Source organism: Dermacentor albipictus, chromosome 6 (genome assembly GCF_038994185.2).
Source record: "Dermacentor albipictus isolate Rhodes 1998 colony chromosome 6, USDA_Dalb.pri_finalv2, whole genome shotgun sequence".
NCBI classification, from domain to species: Eukaryota; Metazoa; Arthropoda; class Arachnida; order Ixodida; family Ixodidae; genus Dermacentor; species Dermacentor albipictus.
In genome coordinates this window covers 95,258,526-95,273,430 of record NC_091826.1, presented here as the reverse complement: position 1 = coordinate 95,273,430, position 14,905 = coordinate 95,258,526, and the positions used below count along the sequence as shown (strand labels likewise).

General features: G+C 48.2%; 1 protein-coding gene across 2 annotated transcripts in view; it reads left to right on the top strand.

Annotated features, from left to right (window-relative positions):
- LOC139046748 (calcium-activated chloride channel regulator 1-like) overlaps nucleotides 1-14,905 on the top strand; it is a 160,799-nt gene that overhangs the window by 7,709 nt on the left and 138,185 nt on the right. The window contains exon 2 of one of the 2 annotated variants that reach the window (XM_070541064.1): nucleotides 4,200-4,497. In XM_070541064.1, the coding sequence (XP_070397165.1) occupies nucleotides 4,200-4,497 (298 nt within the window). Of the gene's footprint in view, nucleotides 1-4,199; nucleotides 4,498-5,606; nucleotides 5,790-14,905 lie in introns of those variants that run through there. The other variant, XM_070541065.1, reaches the window with a different exon arrangement.

Here is a 14,905-nt window from a genome sequence, read left to right as displayed (position 1 = left end):
GAAAGAGCCGCTAAGTAAAAAGAAATGCAGCGGTCTGAAACGTCTTTGCAGATTGGTGGCTAGCAATTCCACCAAAGCTGTTAGGAATGTTGCATGTTTGTTTTAGGATGACTAGCCGAGATGATGGACCGGGTGGACAGCTGCAGTGATCAGCCACTCGCATGAAATAGTGCTCTCGTTTGTTTCGTTGCCACCTCTACTTCACATTTTACAACATTTTACGCCAGTGCGCAATTGAGGTGCTCTGGGCTTTTTATTTATCAGCCGTCGGTAGTTACGCTGTGTCATCAATGAGCAACGTATATGCTTGTGGATATGGGGTTACTGTCATAGTTTAGAGAAGGTTCGCATTTTGGTGGCGGAGAAAAGCGAGCGGAGTACAATAGACAAAAAAGGAAGACGTCAGAGCGAAGAGTGACCGAATATATATCATGCGCTGCCACACTAAAATTTCAATACTTGTCTGAGATTTCGCAATGAGCCTGAATGCTGTACCTATTTTTCTCAGCGTCACAATGGCCTCACCAAGCGGTGCTGTCGCTCTAAGATTTGTTCGGCACACTATGCCTGTCGCAGCAGCTCAGGTTACTTCATCGACGAGCGAGGGCCAAGAGCGAGCACCTTGCTAGGATTTAGTTGTTTTCTAATTGTGCTTGGCGCTTTTCAACACACGCATCCTAAAGCGGAGGCAGTGAATCAGTGTAGTCGCCTGATGCCTTTATATTATGCGAAGTGTTGTTCAGGCAGGTTGTTCTCTGACCTGGTTTAGTAAAAAATACAATAAATTAGTGACTGGTGGTGAAGTGGAACATTAGGACACAATCGCACTCATAGTTCACTCGTTTCAGAGACAGCCAGCTCTTTTGAAACTTGGCGCGTACCTGCCGTGTAACTTTCTCGTCTGGTTCTCTCGTGACAGCTTGAGGTTTGAGGCTTCGCTTTGGAATGTCATGTGTTGAATATCAGCTTTCCTTATGCAATACTTTCATCGTGCAGTGAACGTTGCGTAGAAACTGCAGTGAAACTTTGCAACTTAGTACCACCTTTATCGTCGACGCAGCTTGGTCACGCTTTAACATTTATTTACCGGAGTAAAAATGTCATCATCGCTTTAAAATAGCCGAAATTGCGCAGACGTTTTACGGGGGGTTGCGTGACACCCAGCTTCAGTTCAGGTTTCGCTCGCTTGCTTACGGCCCTTAGCAATTTATTCATAAGCGACCATTTCTCAAACGTAATTGCGCGTCGGCTGCCACGTTATAAAATCATGCCATTGCCGTCGTATGGCTGTCTTCAAGGAAGTCGTCGTCGTCTTGCTGCAGTCGGCACATACACGTGCACTCGCGTCACACACACGACTGGTTGATTTACGCAAATACATGTACGTTCGTCCACCTGGTAAATCTTCGCAGAACCCCAAACAATGCTGGATAGCCAACTACATGCACATTGTTTTGTGTAGCATCGATTGCTGCTCAGCGTGGGTTCTGCGTACTTTTTTTACCATTCTGGGACGATTGAAAAGAAAGAAGAAATATGTTTTCGATAACACTCTCAATTATATGTGCTCGTTCCCATTGGAGCAACTGATTCTAAATCAAGTTCGCATCTGCCTGCCTTTAAGATGTCACATATTTGCAAAGTCGGAGATTGGAACCTGTGTTTCTCTGTTCGTAGCGATTATTACACGTCCTTGAGCAAGTTATAAAGGCGAGGGTAGCGACGTTAACGTGAGCGGCAAGGACATAAAGCGACATGTGTTTTCGGTATCGAGCCACTAAAATATTATCAGTGGCTGCTTGAAAAATAAGAGGATGAAGTAGATGCCGCATGCCGTTGGTTTGAAGAGACGGCCTGAATGAAAATAATTGGAGCAGCGAACACATTGAAGAGGACAATGAGAGGGGGCACGACGCCCAAGATGTGTAGATCACAAATGCAGTAGACATCATGGCGTGAATATTCAGCGTAGCAATCAGGCCGCCCAAATAATCCGTATAGAGGACACAGGCACGTCAAGTGGCGGCAAATATGAATTCGGAACAGCAGCGAAGGGAAAAGGGATAGTGAACACTCACCGCAAGAGCTTGCGCTAACGGAAGTGGCACTGCTAAATTTTGCAGAGGTCTGGCGTAATTGCTCATCTTCTGGTGCCTTTCTTCTGTTGTAAAAAATGTAGCCGTATAAAGAATAATTTTAGTGCAACAAGTTCTCCAGGTTTTATAACAGGCTCTTCTGAGTGCCAGACGAACATCTATTTATACGCTGGCGAGAACGCCTCATATTTAAGTAATAAAACCACATTTATTTACGGATAAAGCGCACTAGAATATAATAACTATCTGGCAAAACATTCACCGACGATTACGATACTCCCAAATGCGTAATAAGAGCGTAGCTCCATAGGTGTATTCATTTCACTATATGCTGAGTAGAAAAATGAGAGACATGAAGTGTACGTAAAGTCCATCGGCAGAGAAAGCACTTCAGCAATTGTGTCCAAGTCATTGTTCAGTGAACTGGCTAACCTTATTACGCAGTAGGATTGTATTATTACGTTGTAGTTATAGTCAAGAACGACACTGTATAAACTGTGATACACGTTTTACTCCTTGTTGGGCGAACTAGTGCCCACACAAAGTACTGCACAATTCGCGTCGCGCACACAGTCAGATTGCAGACGCTATGACGCCACCGAGTAATCATGGGCGGCACTTTCCTCATCACTTTCACTCACTTGCTTTCCGCCTCACTTTTTAGCCGCACGCTCCTCCTCCGCTTTCTCCATGGTTGTGTTGTGCCGTCCTCCTCCACTTTCCTGCCCGCGCTGTCTTTGCTATCGCCGTCGCTTCATTTCCAGCTGCGCTCGGCATTCGCTTTCATTCCTCGTGGCATTCGTTAGCTCGGTTATGGCGACGCCGCCGAGGGACGCCGACGCTCGCCGCCGGAAGGGGCGCTTTAAGAGCTGAGCTCTATGATTTCGAGCGATGCGTGCTACTCATCGTATCGCGAGCCAGCACGTTATCTTATTTCTTAATCCGGCTGTCGTTGACAATACAGCAGGTGAGCGGTGTTGAATTGCCCCGCTTATCATGTGACCCGTCCTGGCAGAGTACGCGGCCGCGTTGAAGGCGGCTGAGGAATCGCTACGATTGCGGCCGTCCAGGCGGGTGCCTAGCGCGTTTTTGACTGCGCACCATGTTCGTTTTGTTGTTGCCAAAAGTTCTGAAACCTTGAGACTACAGTTAGTTCCTGTTAGCGCCAACTATATCAAGCGGTAAAAAAGAATCGAATAAGTTTGCTTTTTGTGAAAAGGAATGAGCTTTTTACTTCATTAGGAAAGTAATAAATTTCTTGTTTAAGGAAACAATTAGGAACAGGGGGAACATGCGACGGAATTGCTTATGGGTAAAGTCTATCAATACGAGCACTCGAAGGGGTAAATAATAAATCTCAGCTGGTATCGATTACACGTTAAGCTCTCCAGAGGTGGCACTTAGGGACTAACGTAACGGACAGTGCCTCGGCCATGGTAGTATTGCCAACGCCACCCTGTGAAGGCGTTGCTCCATAGGTCACTAGGGGCATAGTGGTCGCTCTGTGGGGAGCTGTAGTGAACTGGGTGTCGCTATACATGGCGACACAAGGCTCTTTGTCGAACCAAGAAACAAAAGTGGGGGAGGGTTGGCTTGAGATAAGCACCTCCTCACGGAACCGGGTTTACTGGATGGATCTAGACGTTACGCAAAGGTCCGGGTGTGTTGGAGGCGCGTTAGTATATGTTATGTCTATGCTGCACTGACTTCGCGCGTTGCTACATGCACGAACACGGCGTTACCAATATACAGCATAAAATTTGTCACATTTGTTGCTAACTAGGCCGCTTTTCATCCGTCTGTGCACAACAACAGAGCGCTGGATTTAGACCTCTTGCGTTCGCGTGTGTGTTCTTTAGCTGACTGTTTGAGTTTTGGTTGAATTTCGCTAACCTTTACGATCGCTAATAATTTCCTTTTTTTTGCCTTGTTACCGCTTCACCATGAAGGCGCTTACTAAATTAGAATGGGAATCAATCAATCAATCAATCAATAAAATAGGTAAACGAATGAATCAATGGCGGATTAACACTTATCCAGTTCGTATAGTTTAAAAGCTCAGTTGCGTGTTGCAAGAACGAAACCCTGTTTTTTAACTTGCAGGTGCTGCTGCAGTCCTCATCCGAGTTCCTGCACGAGGCCACTGGTGGTCGCGTTTTCCTCAAACAAGTCGTCATTGAGTTCCCGGAAACGTGGCCGGAGAGGAGCACAGCTCGAAGCGTGCCTAAATTTTCCTTCTCAACGAGCGATGTCCGGGTTGAAGCTTTTGAAAGCGTTCGCAAGGGACATTTCTTCAGCACAAAGCTACGAGGGAGGTGTGGAAAACGAGGCGATTTCATTCGCGTTTCACCCGACGTATTGGCGGAGCTGAACGCAACCAAAGAGGCCCTCAGCGACGCAAGTACGAAAACTTCCTATCGATTCATCAGCAACAAAAACAACAAAACAAAAACACTATACACTACTAGTACTATTACTACTAATGCTACTGCTACTAAATATAATCAATCAACTGTTCATTATAGAGCGCCAGAACAACTATGCATCCTTCCGTACTGGTTCACATAACAAATATAATAATAATAATAATAATAATAATAATAATTTATATCTGCCTCAATAAATAGAGACAGGGAAGATGCAGAAAAAGCTGTCATAAACAACTGGTCATGGCTGCAACACCTCAATGCAAAGCAGCAGCGACAGGCTATTCGAAGCAATTCCTTGCCCACATGACGGCTTCAGGTTAAAATAAAAATTAACACAATAGCAAAAATATCAGAAGACTAAACAAAATCCTATGCGCACTTATGTACGCGAAGAGCAAATTACTTCATTAGAAGCATAATTCCGCATAATAAAGTCCATCGTGAAATAACATGCATCGAATGCTAGAATGTATGACAGGAATAGTGGAAAACAGTATAAATTCAACAAAGCAAAGATCCTAAATGAAGTTTAAGCACATCTAAGGATTCCTCCATGGTACATGTCTATAAATATGATGTTTCCATGGAACGAATGGCTGGTTGGGTACAACTAAACAAGTTGAAGTTAGCAGATTCGAACACGTTGAGAAGGGAAGGAAGTGTATTTGGAGGCGCTCTTCGGGGGGGGGGGGGGAGGGGGGGGGCGGAGGAGAGCTCGTAAACATGCGTTCTGTTGGCACCACCCAGTTTTCAGGGTGTCTGAAATGGCAACTCTTTATTTTCTTACATGTTTGCGAGACGCCGAATAAGATTTGTAATATTTCTACGCGCTATTCCAACGCACTGAAACACGCATCCTGCCGAGCATTCAAGAAAGTGCCGTATGCCGTAAAGACGGTGAAGACGATGATCAGAGCAACGCTCGTGTTGTAGTTCTACCATCTAGCCTGCAGCCGTCACTGTCTGCATATATTTTGTAATACAATTTCCTATCCCTTTTGGCTACTTTCAACAACGTCGGATTTGGTGGGAGGTGCGGGGTGCCCACATGGAACAACAGACCTCCGCAGTGGCCGACGCTTGCCTTTATCCACGATGGCGGAAGAGGGGTCGGCGCCCACTGAGGTGACTGCAACGACAGCGGTCCTCCTGGCTCAGCTAAAAACCAAGGCACAATCTGCGGTACTGGCAATGTCGACATCGAGGTCTGGCTACCCCTTTACAAGCGTGCAAGTAAGAATAATCACTGGGATGAGACGAACATGTAAGCAAACAAATTATTTTACCTTCCCCGTTCGGCAAGTGTGCAGGTAGAAAGGCAGCAGCGAAGAAGCTGGTATCTCGTGTTAAGACAGCAAAAGAGTTATAGCTGACTTACGTATATGACGTGCTTGCCTTTTGTCGCAAAGCCGACGACAGTATGGCGGAGTCTGAGAAAGTGGGTCACATGTTAAAGGCCATAGCAGATGATGTCTTCAATCTGGTATGCTGCAAAACTACGACATCGTCGATGCTATCATGCAAGAGTACAAGCGCTTTGAGGCCGCGACACGTCGACGCATTGTCCTTCATTTCGCTCGACATTAGAATGCTGCAGCAATGTGGTCGTGCAAAGAAGTACCTGAGCCGTCGGCGCCGCTCACCATAGATCACGGGAAGATCATCCGAAGTGAAATTGGGTGCTATAACGCAAATCTATTTCAAACTTTTCTATTCCTCTTCTGCGATCAGCCCTCCGCGATTGGTCGAAAACTTTTTTGGAGCACCCCCACTTCACCTGTCTGTCACGCGACGTCACGAACATCGCGATAGCTCCCCATCTGATATGACGTGTAAACACTGATTATGCATGATTTGGCCGAACAATGGAAAAATGATTATTTCTGATTCGACGCCTTTTGGCCATCAGCCCTCGGCGATTGGTCAAAAGGTTTCGGACAGCACCCACTTCACCTCCCTGTCATGCGACTTCATAAAACCGCAAAAACCCACCCCGCCAAAGTGACGTGTACGCGTTAAAGACCCACTACTACGCCGGACAAAACTGAATTTTTCTTCTGAATAGCCGCAGGCTGCCCCATTCCGAAAATAATGTAAGATGGCTGCCGCCGATTGCTCAGGAGCTGGCTACTCGCAGTTGCCAGAGAGCATAGGTTTATTTGCGTCTAATAAAGCTTTTTGTGCGGCCGTGTAACGTTTTCGAACACTTTAAGAACGTTTACGGCTTCATTCTGCCAACTCTTTTTTACAGAAGATTCGTTTTAGCATCATCCTTAAGCTACCGTTGCATGACGCCGCGATTGTCGACCAGCCACCGTAAGCTGAGAAAGGGAAAGCGGACCCATCACAGAGGCCGGCACCACCCTTTTCATTCGGTCATCGATTTTCAGTGCAGTGACTCGTCCCCATCGAATCCCTCTCCAGTTGAGCGACCTCCTCACCTCTTGTGAGCAAATTAGATAAGACAGGCCTCTCAGTGTAGGCAGTGTTATATGTTCATCAAACAAACAAAAATGACCTCCTGTGAACGAGGAGAGCGTATGGTTGCTCCGTTGAGACAACCCTCCTGGAGATCGCCTGATGCTTGCGTCGGCGGTTAGCAAATTTGACGTCAGGAGATTGGAATAAAAACATATTCGAATAGTTTTACGTTATAGGGTCCCTTGACGCTGTGTCTGCTGCTTCTACGTGCGGCCGTACCTGTGAAAATAGCTCTCATATGGTGCCTAGCCCAAGCTGGCGTTCATCAGGAGCTCTCCAACGCTGGCCTGGAGCCTTTATACGCCGCAATTCCTTACCAGCCGAGCAACCATTGTTCGTCACTTTCGCACGCCCAAGGTGCAATTGCAATACTCGCAATCCAGCAGAGGGGAGGACTGCTGATGACGGTCCCATTTGCTTGAACTGCCGTCGTATAGGAAGCGTGGCCCGTCATTGGTACAGCCGGTGGTATTGGTATCCCGAGCCGTTTTGGTACAACCGTCGCCCTGACATGAATCGTGGTCAATTTCTGCCCTACCGCGAGCTTCCCCAAACCACCTGGGACGACTTTCCCTCCATGAAGTATCGTCGCTCAACCTCTCCACGTGGTCACCAGTCTCGTTCGCCTTTGTTTCGTCGCCAATCATCTCACTCGCCCCAATCCCGTCACTCGACATCGGTGATTGCGCAACTACCTCGGGAAAACTAGACGGTGCAGGTCCCAGAGGTGATGGTGCATTGACAACTCGCCTGCCAAATCCACTGACCACACTGCAGACCAGAAAGAACCTGATATACGTTAAACTGGGTGATGCACATGTTTTTTCTCTAGTGGATACTGGGGCTCAGATAACAGTGTTGAATTTGGAGCTTCGTCGCCCTCTTAAGAAGTTTCTAACTCCACCTGCAGTACCGTTACTTCGTGTCACCGATGGCGGAACGTTTCCCGCGCAAGGGATGTGCTCCGCTCGAATAACTGCTGCTGACCGATCCACAAGCGCACTACTTGCCGTGCTCGACAAGTTCTCCCACGAACTCAGCCTCAGTATGGATGTCCTCCATGCCCATTCTGCTTTAGCGAGTGTGCAACCGTCTTTCTTTAGCTACCTACCAACCGTGCTACCATGACGCTCCTTCTGCACGCCAAGCGCGCTCGTGCTCAGTGGATTTCGTTCGTGTACCTCCTCAAGCCGTTATGTATGTGAACTTACGGCCTTTTTATCCCATTCCCAATGGCGATTACATCTTGACACCGATTGTTGACGTCGTATTCGCCAAAAACGTCGCTCTTCCTCTCACTCTTATTAGAGTTACGAATAATCGAGCATCTCCACCCATATTGGACTTTCGCTAGTGCATGCAACTTATCCCAAGCGGCATGACTCTAGCCCGCTCTCTCCTATCTATGAGTGCGTCGTTTCTACATTAATCATCGACGCGTCTTTGTCCTCGGCCTCTTCCCCTTTCTCGCACAATTTCTTCGACGGTGATATTGACAAGGTGATAGCGTATTCCTTCGTGCCCAGGCAGCCCATATGTGGCGCACATTGTACTCCTACCACGACATCATTAATTTTTATGACAATCCTTTGGGACATACATCTGTGGTAACTGATAAGGCCAATATTGGGAACGCCAGCCCAATCAGACGACGTCTTTATCGCGTGTCCTATGCCGAGCGAGAAGCCATACAGTGTGAAGTCGACAAGATGCTCACTAAAGACGACAGTGAACCTTCATGCAGTTCAAGGGCATTACCAGTCGTCCAAGTCAGGAAGAAAGAGGGCAGCTTGGGCTTCTTCATAGACTACCACCGCATAAAGTAACGCACAAGGACGTCTACCCTGTGCCGCGGGCGCGACTGTTTACACGGCTCTGCCTACTTCCCTTCTATCAACCTGAGGTCAAGATACAGACCTCAGGATCCCTCGATGATCAAGGTCGTGAAGAGACCGCATTTCTAACGCCCGGTGGGCTTTACGAGTTCAAGGTAATGTCTTTTGGACATCGTAATGCCCCAACCGCATTTGAACGGATGATGGACTCCCTCCTTCTTGGATACAAATGGTCAACATGCCTCTGTTACCTTGACGATGTAATAGTCTTCTCGCCGACCTTTAAAAGCCATCTAAGCCACTCGTCGGCAGTTCTTGAAATTTTCCGGCAAGCAGGCCTTCAGCTCAGTTCTGCCAAATGCCGTCTTTGCCGCTTCAATATCATTGTGCTTGGCAACCTTGCTAGTGTTGAAGACGTGCAACCTGACCCAGAAAAAAACGCTTTGTCAAGCACTTCCCTATGCTACTTTCCACTAAAAGGCTGTTTCACATGGCGCCATTTTTAATCAGCCACACAGCGAATTCCGTCGCTCAGCGACCGCCGCGACGTCGTGGGCTCAGCTCGACTGGATTGCAACAAGCTGGTTGCGCCATCGCTGAGTCGCAGCGATCGGCTCGAAGTGGGCGTGGCAATGTGTGACGAAAAAAAGCACATTCAAAATAGGCGCTTTCCTGTTTTTCCGCGCGTTGATAGCTCTGTGGAGCAATGTAGCGTGCCAGTTTTAGCTATGTTTTAATAGTCAGTGCCCGCCAGCGTTTGGGGCTTAGGAGCTTCATAAACATTTTCCTACCGTTTAAAAGGAGAAGCCGCACGCTATGCAGGTCGAGAGAAGGAAGCCGCTTCAACATGAGGCACGTACCCACGTCATCGCCACCATCGTCAACCTGTTCATCACTACAAATTGCGCCAGGTACTTGTACATGCACATTCAATAGTAGCTTAACTGTTCTTCAACAAAAGCAAATACTCATCCAGGAAAAAAGGTTGTGGCTACCATAGTAACAACGAAACTAGAGTGTACTAAACGGAACCACTCCACCGATGCCGCTCAAACCGCACGCTCATACTTGCGATTTGTGCAGCGCCTCACTCACCCTATCTGCAAGCCGTCGTGTAGTCTAAACGCTTTTAAACATTAAAAAAATGATGTACCTATTTTATTACCAACAATAATAGGAAAACTCGAATATTTGACTAGTTTCCGAGTTGTTCTTATTTAACGATGTAGGCATACATACTTCGTGCGCAGGAGGCAGCCTTGCGCATCGCTGCGACAGAAATCGCGCTGCCGCAAACGCATGTGAAAGCCGTCAGCAAAAATCGCTCTGCGACGTGCTCGGAAGAACGATGTTTTTCGCCCCAATCACGCCATGTGAAACAGCCTAGAAACGTACGGTGCATTCTCGGCTTGTGCTCCTATTTTTGACGTCTTGTCAAGGACTTCGCCGACGTTGCCCGTCCTTTTACGCAACTCTTGAAGAAGGAAACGCAATTTTCTTGGGGTCCTCAACAGGCCACTGCGTTTCACACGCTACCGACTTTACTTACGTCACCAGCCATCTTGGCCTATTTTGACCCGTCAGCCCCCACTGAACTTCGCATCGACGCCAGTTGACATGACATCGGCGCTGTTCTCGCCCAGCAGCAAAATTAAGGCCGACTGCTTCATCGCCTATGCCAGTCGCCTTCCATCATACTTGTTCGGCCACACCTTTTCAGTCTTCACAGACCACCATGCCCTTTGCTGGTTGTCTTCCCTCTATGATGCGACTGGACGTCTTGGTCGCTGGGCACTGAAACTGCAAGAATACTGCTTTTATGTCACTTACAAGTCTGGCAGACTGTGGATCCTCCTCGTCTTGTCAGCGCACAATTCGGACCTCTGTGTATTAGCGATACGGATTTCACCGACAGACGCAGCGAGCAGCTCCATGACAATTTGCGGTCAATTATCCACCGTCTATGCTTTCATCACTCTGCCCCTTCCCTACAGTTATTCGTGTTTCGTCACGGAATCTTATACACACGCAACTCCAGCTTCGATGGCCCAGATCTTCTCCTAGTTGTTCCGAAAACACTCCGTTCCATTGTTGTCGAACAGCTTCATGATGGCCCCACCGCTGGACATCTCGGTCCAACTCGTACGATCGCGTTCGGCGTCGGTTCTTCTCGCCAGGCCTCCGCCGCTCTGCGCGTCGATACGTTGTTGCTTGTGAGTGCTGCCAGCCGATCCAGTTTAGCCCATAGACAATCCCGGTTTCCCATTCTACCGCGTCGGCCTTGATCCCATCGGGCCATTCCCAACATCTTGACTGGGAACAAGTGAATGTCCGTAGCTACGGACTACGCGACATGAGGGGCTATGACGCGGGCAAGGCCGACAAGCTATGCCACTAACGTTGCAGGATTTCGCATTTACTATGGTATTATTCACCACTGCGCTCCTCAACAGCTACTGAACAACCGTGGTCCCTGATTTATGTCCCAAGTCGTCGACGACATTATTCGTTCATGTTTCTATACGTCACAGCGAAACGACTGCTTAACATCCCCAAGCCAATGGGCTTACCGAGCGCCTGAAGTGCACGCTGACCCCAACGCTCTACATATACGTTTTTTCAAGCCACCGTGACTGGGACAGCACCTTGCCTTGTGTGACATTTGCCTGCAACTCGCCACGCCATCACACCACTGGCTTTTCTCCCTTTTATCTCTTTTAGGCGAAACTGTAACTTACCTCGTCCAAATGTCGTTTTGGCCACCGGCAATGTACTCTTCTGGGCCATCTCGCTGACGCTTCCGGAGTGCAGCCTGATCCCGAGAAAACTCGCGCTGTCAAAGAGTATACGGTTCCGAAGACAGCCGCAGACGTTCGATGTTTTATAGGGCTATGCTCGTACTTTCGTCGTTTTATTCAAGATTTTGCGGCAATTGCTAGACCCCACACTAATCTTTCGAAGAAAGGCGTACAGTTCTCGTGAGGTACTGCAGAAGCCGCCGCCTTCTCTCGTCTCGTTACTTTTCTCTCCCCACCACCCATGTTCGCCCACTTCGACCCTGATGCCCCTGCAGAATCGCGTACAGATGCCAGCGGTCATGGCGTAGGTGCCGTCTTAGCCCAGCGCCAAGTGGCCAGGATCGCGTTATTGCTGACACCATCGGAGCGCAGCTATTCCATTACGGAACCAGAATGCCTTGCTGTAGGCTGGGCGGTTGCGAAGTTCTGTCCTTACCTTTATGGTCGCCCTTTTTTCCGTAGTCACTGACCATCATGCTCTCTGCTGGCTCTCTTCGCTAAAAGATCCTACAGGCCGGCTTGGCCGATGGGCTTTGAGGCTGCAAGAATTTTCATATTCCGTGGGGTACAAGTCTGGGCGCCTGCACCAACACGCTGACAGCTTGTCGCGTTACCCTGTTGACGACTCTGACTCCTCTAATACTGCTAGCGCTTCTTGCGTATTCTCTGTATCACAGCTGCTTCATTTCGCCGACGACCAACGCCGTGACGCCTACATCAGAGCATTCATCGACCGTTTTGAGCACTCTCCGGCCGATGCTACTCTACGCCTCTTCGTCCTCCGTGACGGTACTCTGTACCGTCGTAACCTGCATCCGGACGGCTCTCAGTTCCTACTTGTAATACCTAAACACCTCAGCTCCACCGTTATGGAAGAGCTCCACGACGCACCAACGGCAGGACATCTCGGCGTGCCTCGAAACTATGACCGTGTGCGTCGCCGTTTTTTCTTGCCGGGTCTTGCCCGTTGAGTACGACGTTACGTCGCTGGTTATTAATTTTGCCAACGACGCAAGAAGCCTTCCCAGCTCCCCGCTGGTTGCCTGCAATAGCTCGACATTCCTGCCGAGCACTTTCATTGGGTCGGCTTAGACCTTCTCGGTCCATTTCTGGAATCTACCTCAAGAAACAAGTGGGTTGCAGTCGCGGTGGACTACGCGACCCGCTACGCCATAACCCGTACTCTTCCGACTAGTTGCGCAACTCATGTTGCGGACTTCCTCCTACATGATATTATTTTGATGCATGGTGCTCCGCGTCAATTGCTAACACACCATGGCCGTACATTTTTGGCCAAAGTCATCGAGGACATCATGCCTGCCTGCTCAATACGGCGTAACTTTACCACCTCCTACCATCCCCAAAGGAACGGCCTCACTGAGCGCATGAACCGCACCCTTAAGACATGCTATCCAAATACGTTTCCGACGACCACCGTGACTGGGACCTGGCTCTACCTTACATTACCTTTGCATACAACTATTCCCGTCTCGAAACTGCTGGCTTTACCCCGTTTCACCTCTTGTATGGCCGCGAACCAACGCTACCACTGGACACTGTGCTTCCGTCCGCCACAGCTTCAACTAGCGATTATGCCCGCGATGCAATCGCCCATGCTGACCACGCTCGCCAACTTGCGCGCGCTCGTCTAGTAGTGTCTGAAGACAAGCAGAAGCAACGCTACGACCTCCGTCCCCATGATTTCCATTTTGTGCCCGGCAGTCTAGCGTTGCTTTGGTCATTTTCGCGTAAAGTTGGCCTATGTGAAAAACTCGTTTCTTGTTACACAGGTCCACATCGCGTGCTCCGCAAAGTCTATGAAATCGTTCTAGCCACGCCCACTACATCCTTCGCTGTGACAACCAGTGACATATTGTCCACTTCGCCCAACTCAAGCCCTACAACTCTCCACGCGCCTTGTTGCCACCGCGGGGGGGGGAGGGGGGGCGGAGGTGGTATTACGCTATGATCGACCGATTCGCAAGAAACGAGCCGCGGCCAGAAGGACGATGAAGTTGGTCGGTGCACTTGGCGCGAGCGAGTGTCGGCCTGGCTGCCTGGCTCCAGTGTAAATAGCCTGTAAATAGCCTCTTCTGTCTGTGTCTTTCCACACGCAACAATATCAAGAATTTAGACTACACCAATTTCAAGGAAAGAGCGTTTGGTTGTTTTTCATGGTTTGCATTAAAGACATTACGAAGGAACGTTTTTTGGGAAATATGGCGTTGTAGTACTCGAGATGAAACATAGAGTAGGGAAATATGGTCGCCTAAACAATGTGATATTGGAAAGCAGAAAGGAACAGCGAAACACAAGAGCAGGAGCCAGACGTAAAAGGGTGCTAGCCATAGACCATGATTATAAACATTAACCAATCGAGGCAGAAAATTTTCTGCATTTTTTTAGTGGACCCTAGGTAAAGTAACTAATGCAGAAATGACGTGCGGCAAACACGGAACGTTGCTTCTTTAATTTATGGTTGGTAAAATTGCATATCATCAAGAAGCTTCGGACAATATATATAATTATGGAGGGTCGTATACTGGAACTGAAATTGTAGTTTTACACATTTTGATTATTTATTTGTGAGTTTAGGTATATTTTAGAGGGCTGGCTAATGGTTACCGGAAGGGTGTTTGAAAATATTTATTCTGGAAGCATACACTTAGGCGGATATAAATTTGTATGTCCCACCCCACACTCCAGAAGCATACTCCAGTAGTGGAAAACACACAGTAGAATAAAATTTCAGAAAGCTAAGAGGGGAGTGGAGGTGATCAGAAATACGACAAACAATACCAAGAGCGCGAAGGGCACCCTGTTCCGAATATTTCACGTGTGAAGAGAAGCTTAGCGTTTTGTCGAATTACACACCAAGGCATTTCATCTCATCAACCCTGAGCAGTGGAGCACGACGAAAGGTTTAGGAAAATGTCACATGGGGTTTTCACTCATAACAACACTATATGTTTGGAAGCACTTACTAGGAGCTTACTGTCTCTGTACCAGTTTGAAAGCAAAGACAAAGAAAGCATTTCTCGAGGTGAATGCAGTCAACACTTTTGATAGCGTTAACCAGCTTTAAGTGGTCAGCCCACATATGGAATGAAGAGTGCTGAATTGCTCACGTAGTCATTTACGAACAGTAGGAATAGATGAGGGCCATGAAAGGATCATGGAGGAACCTTCCTTGTCATCTCTTAGCTAAGAGGTCTCTCGATTAATGCCAATGAAGCACTACCTATTGCTTAGGTAATCTGATACTA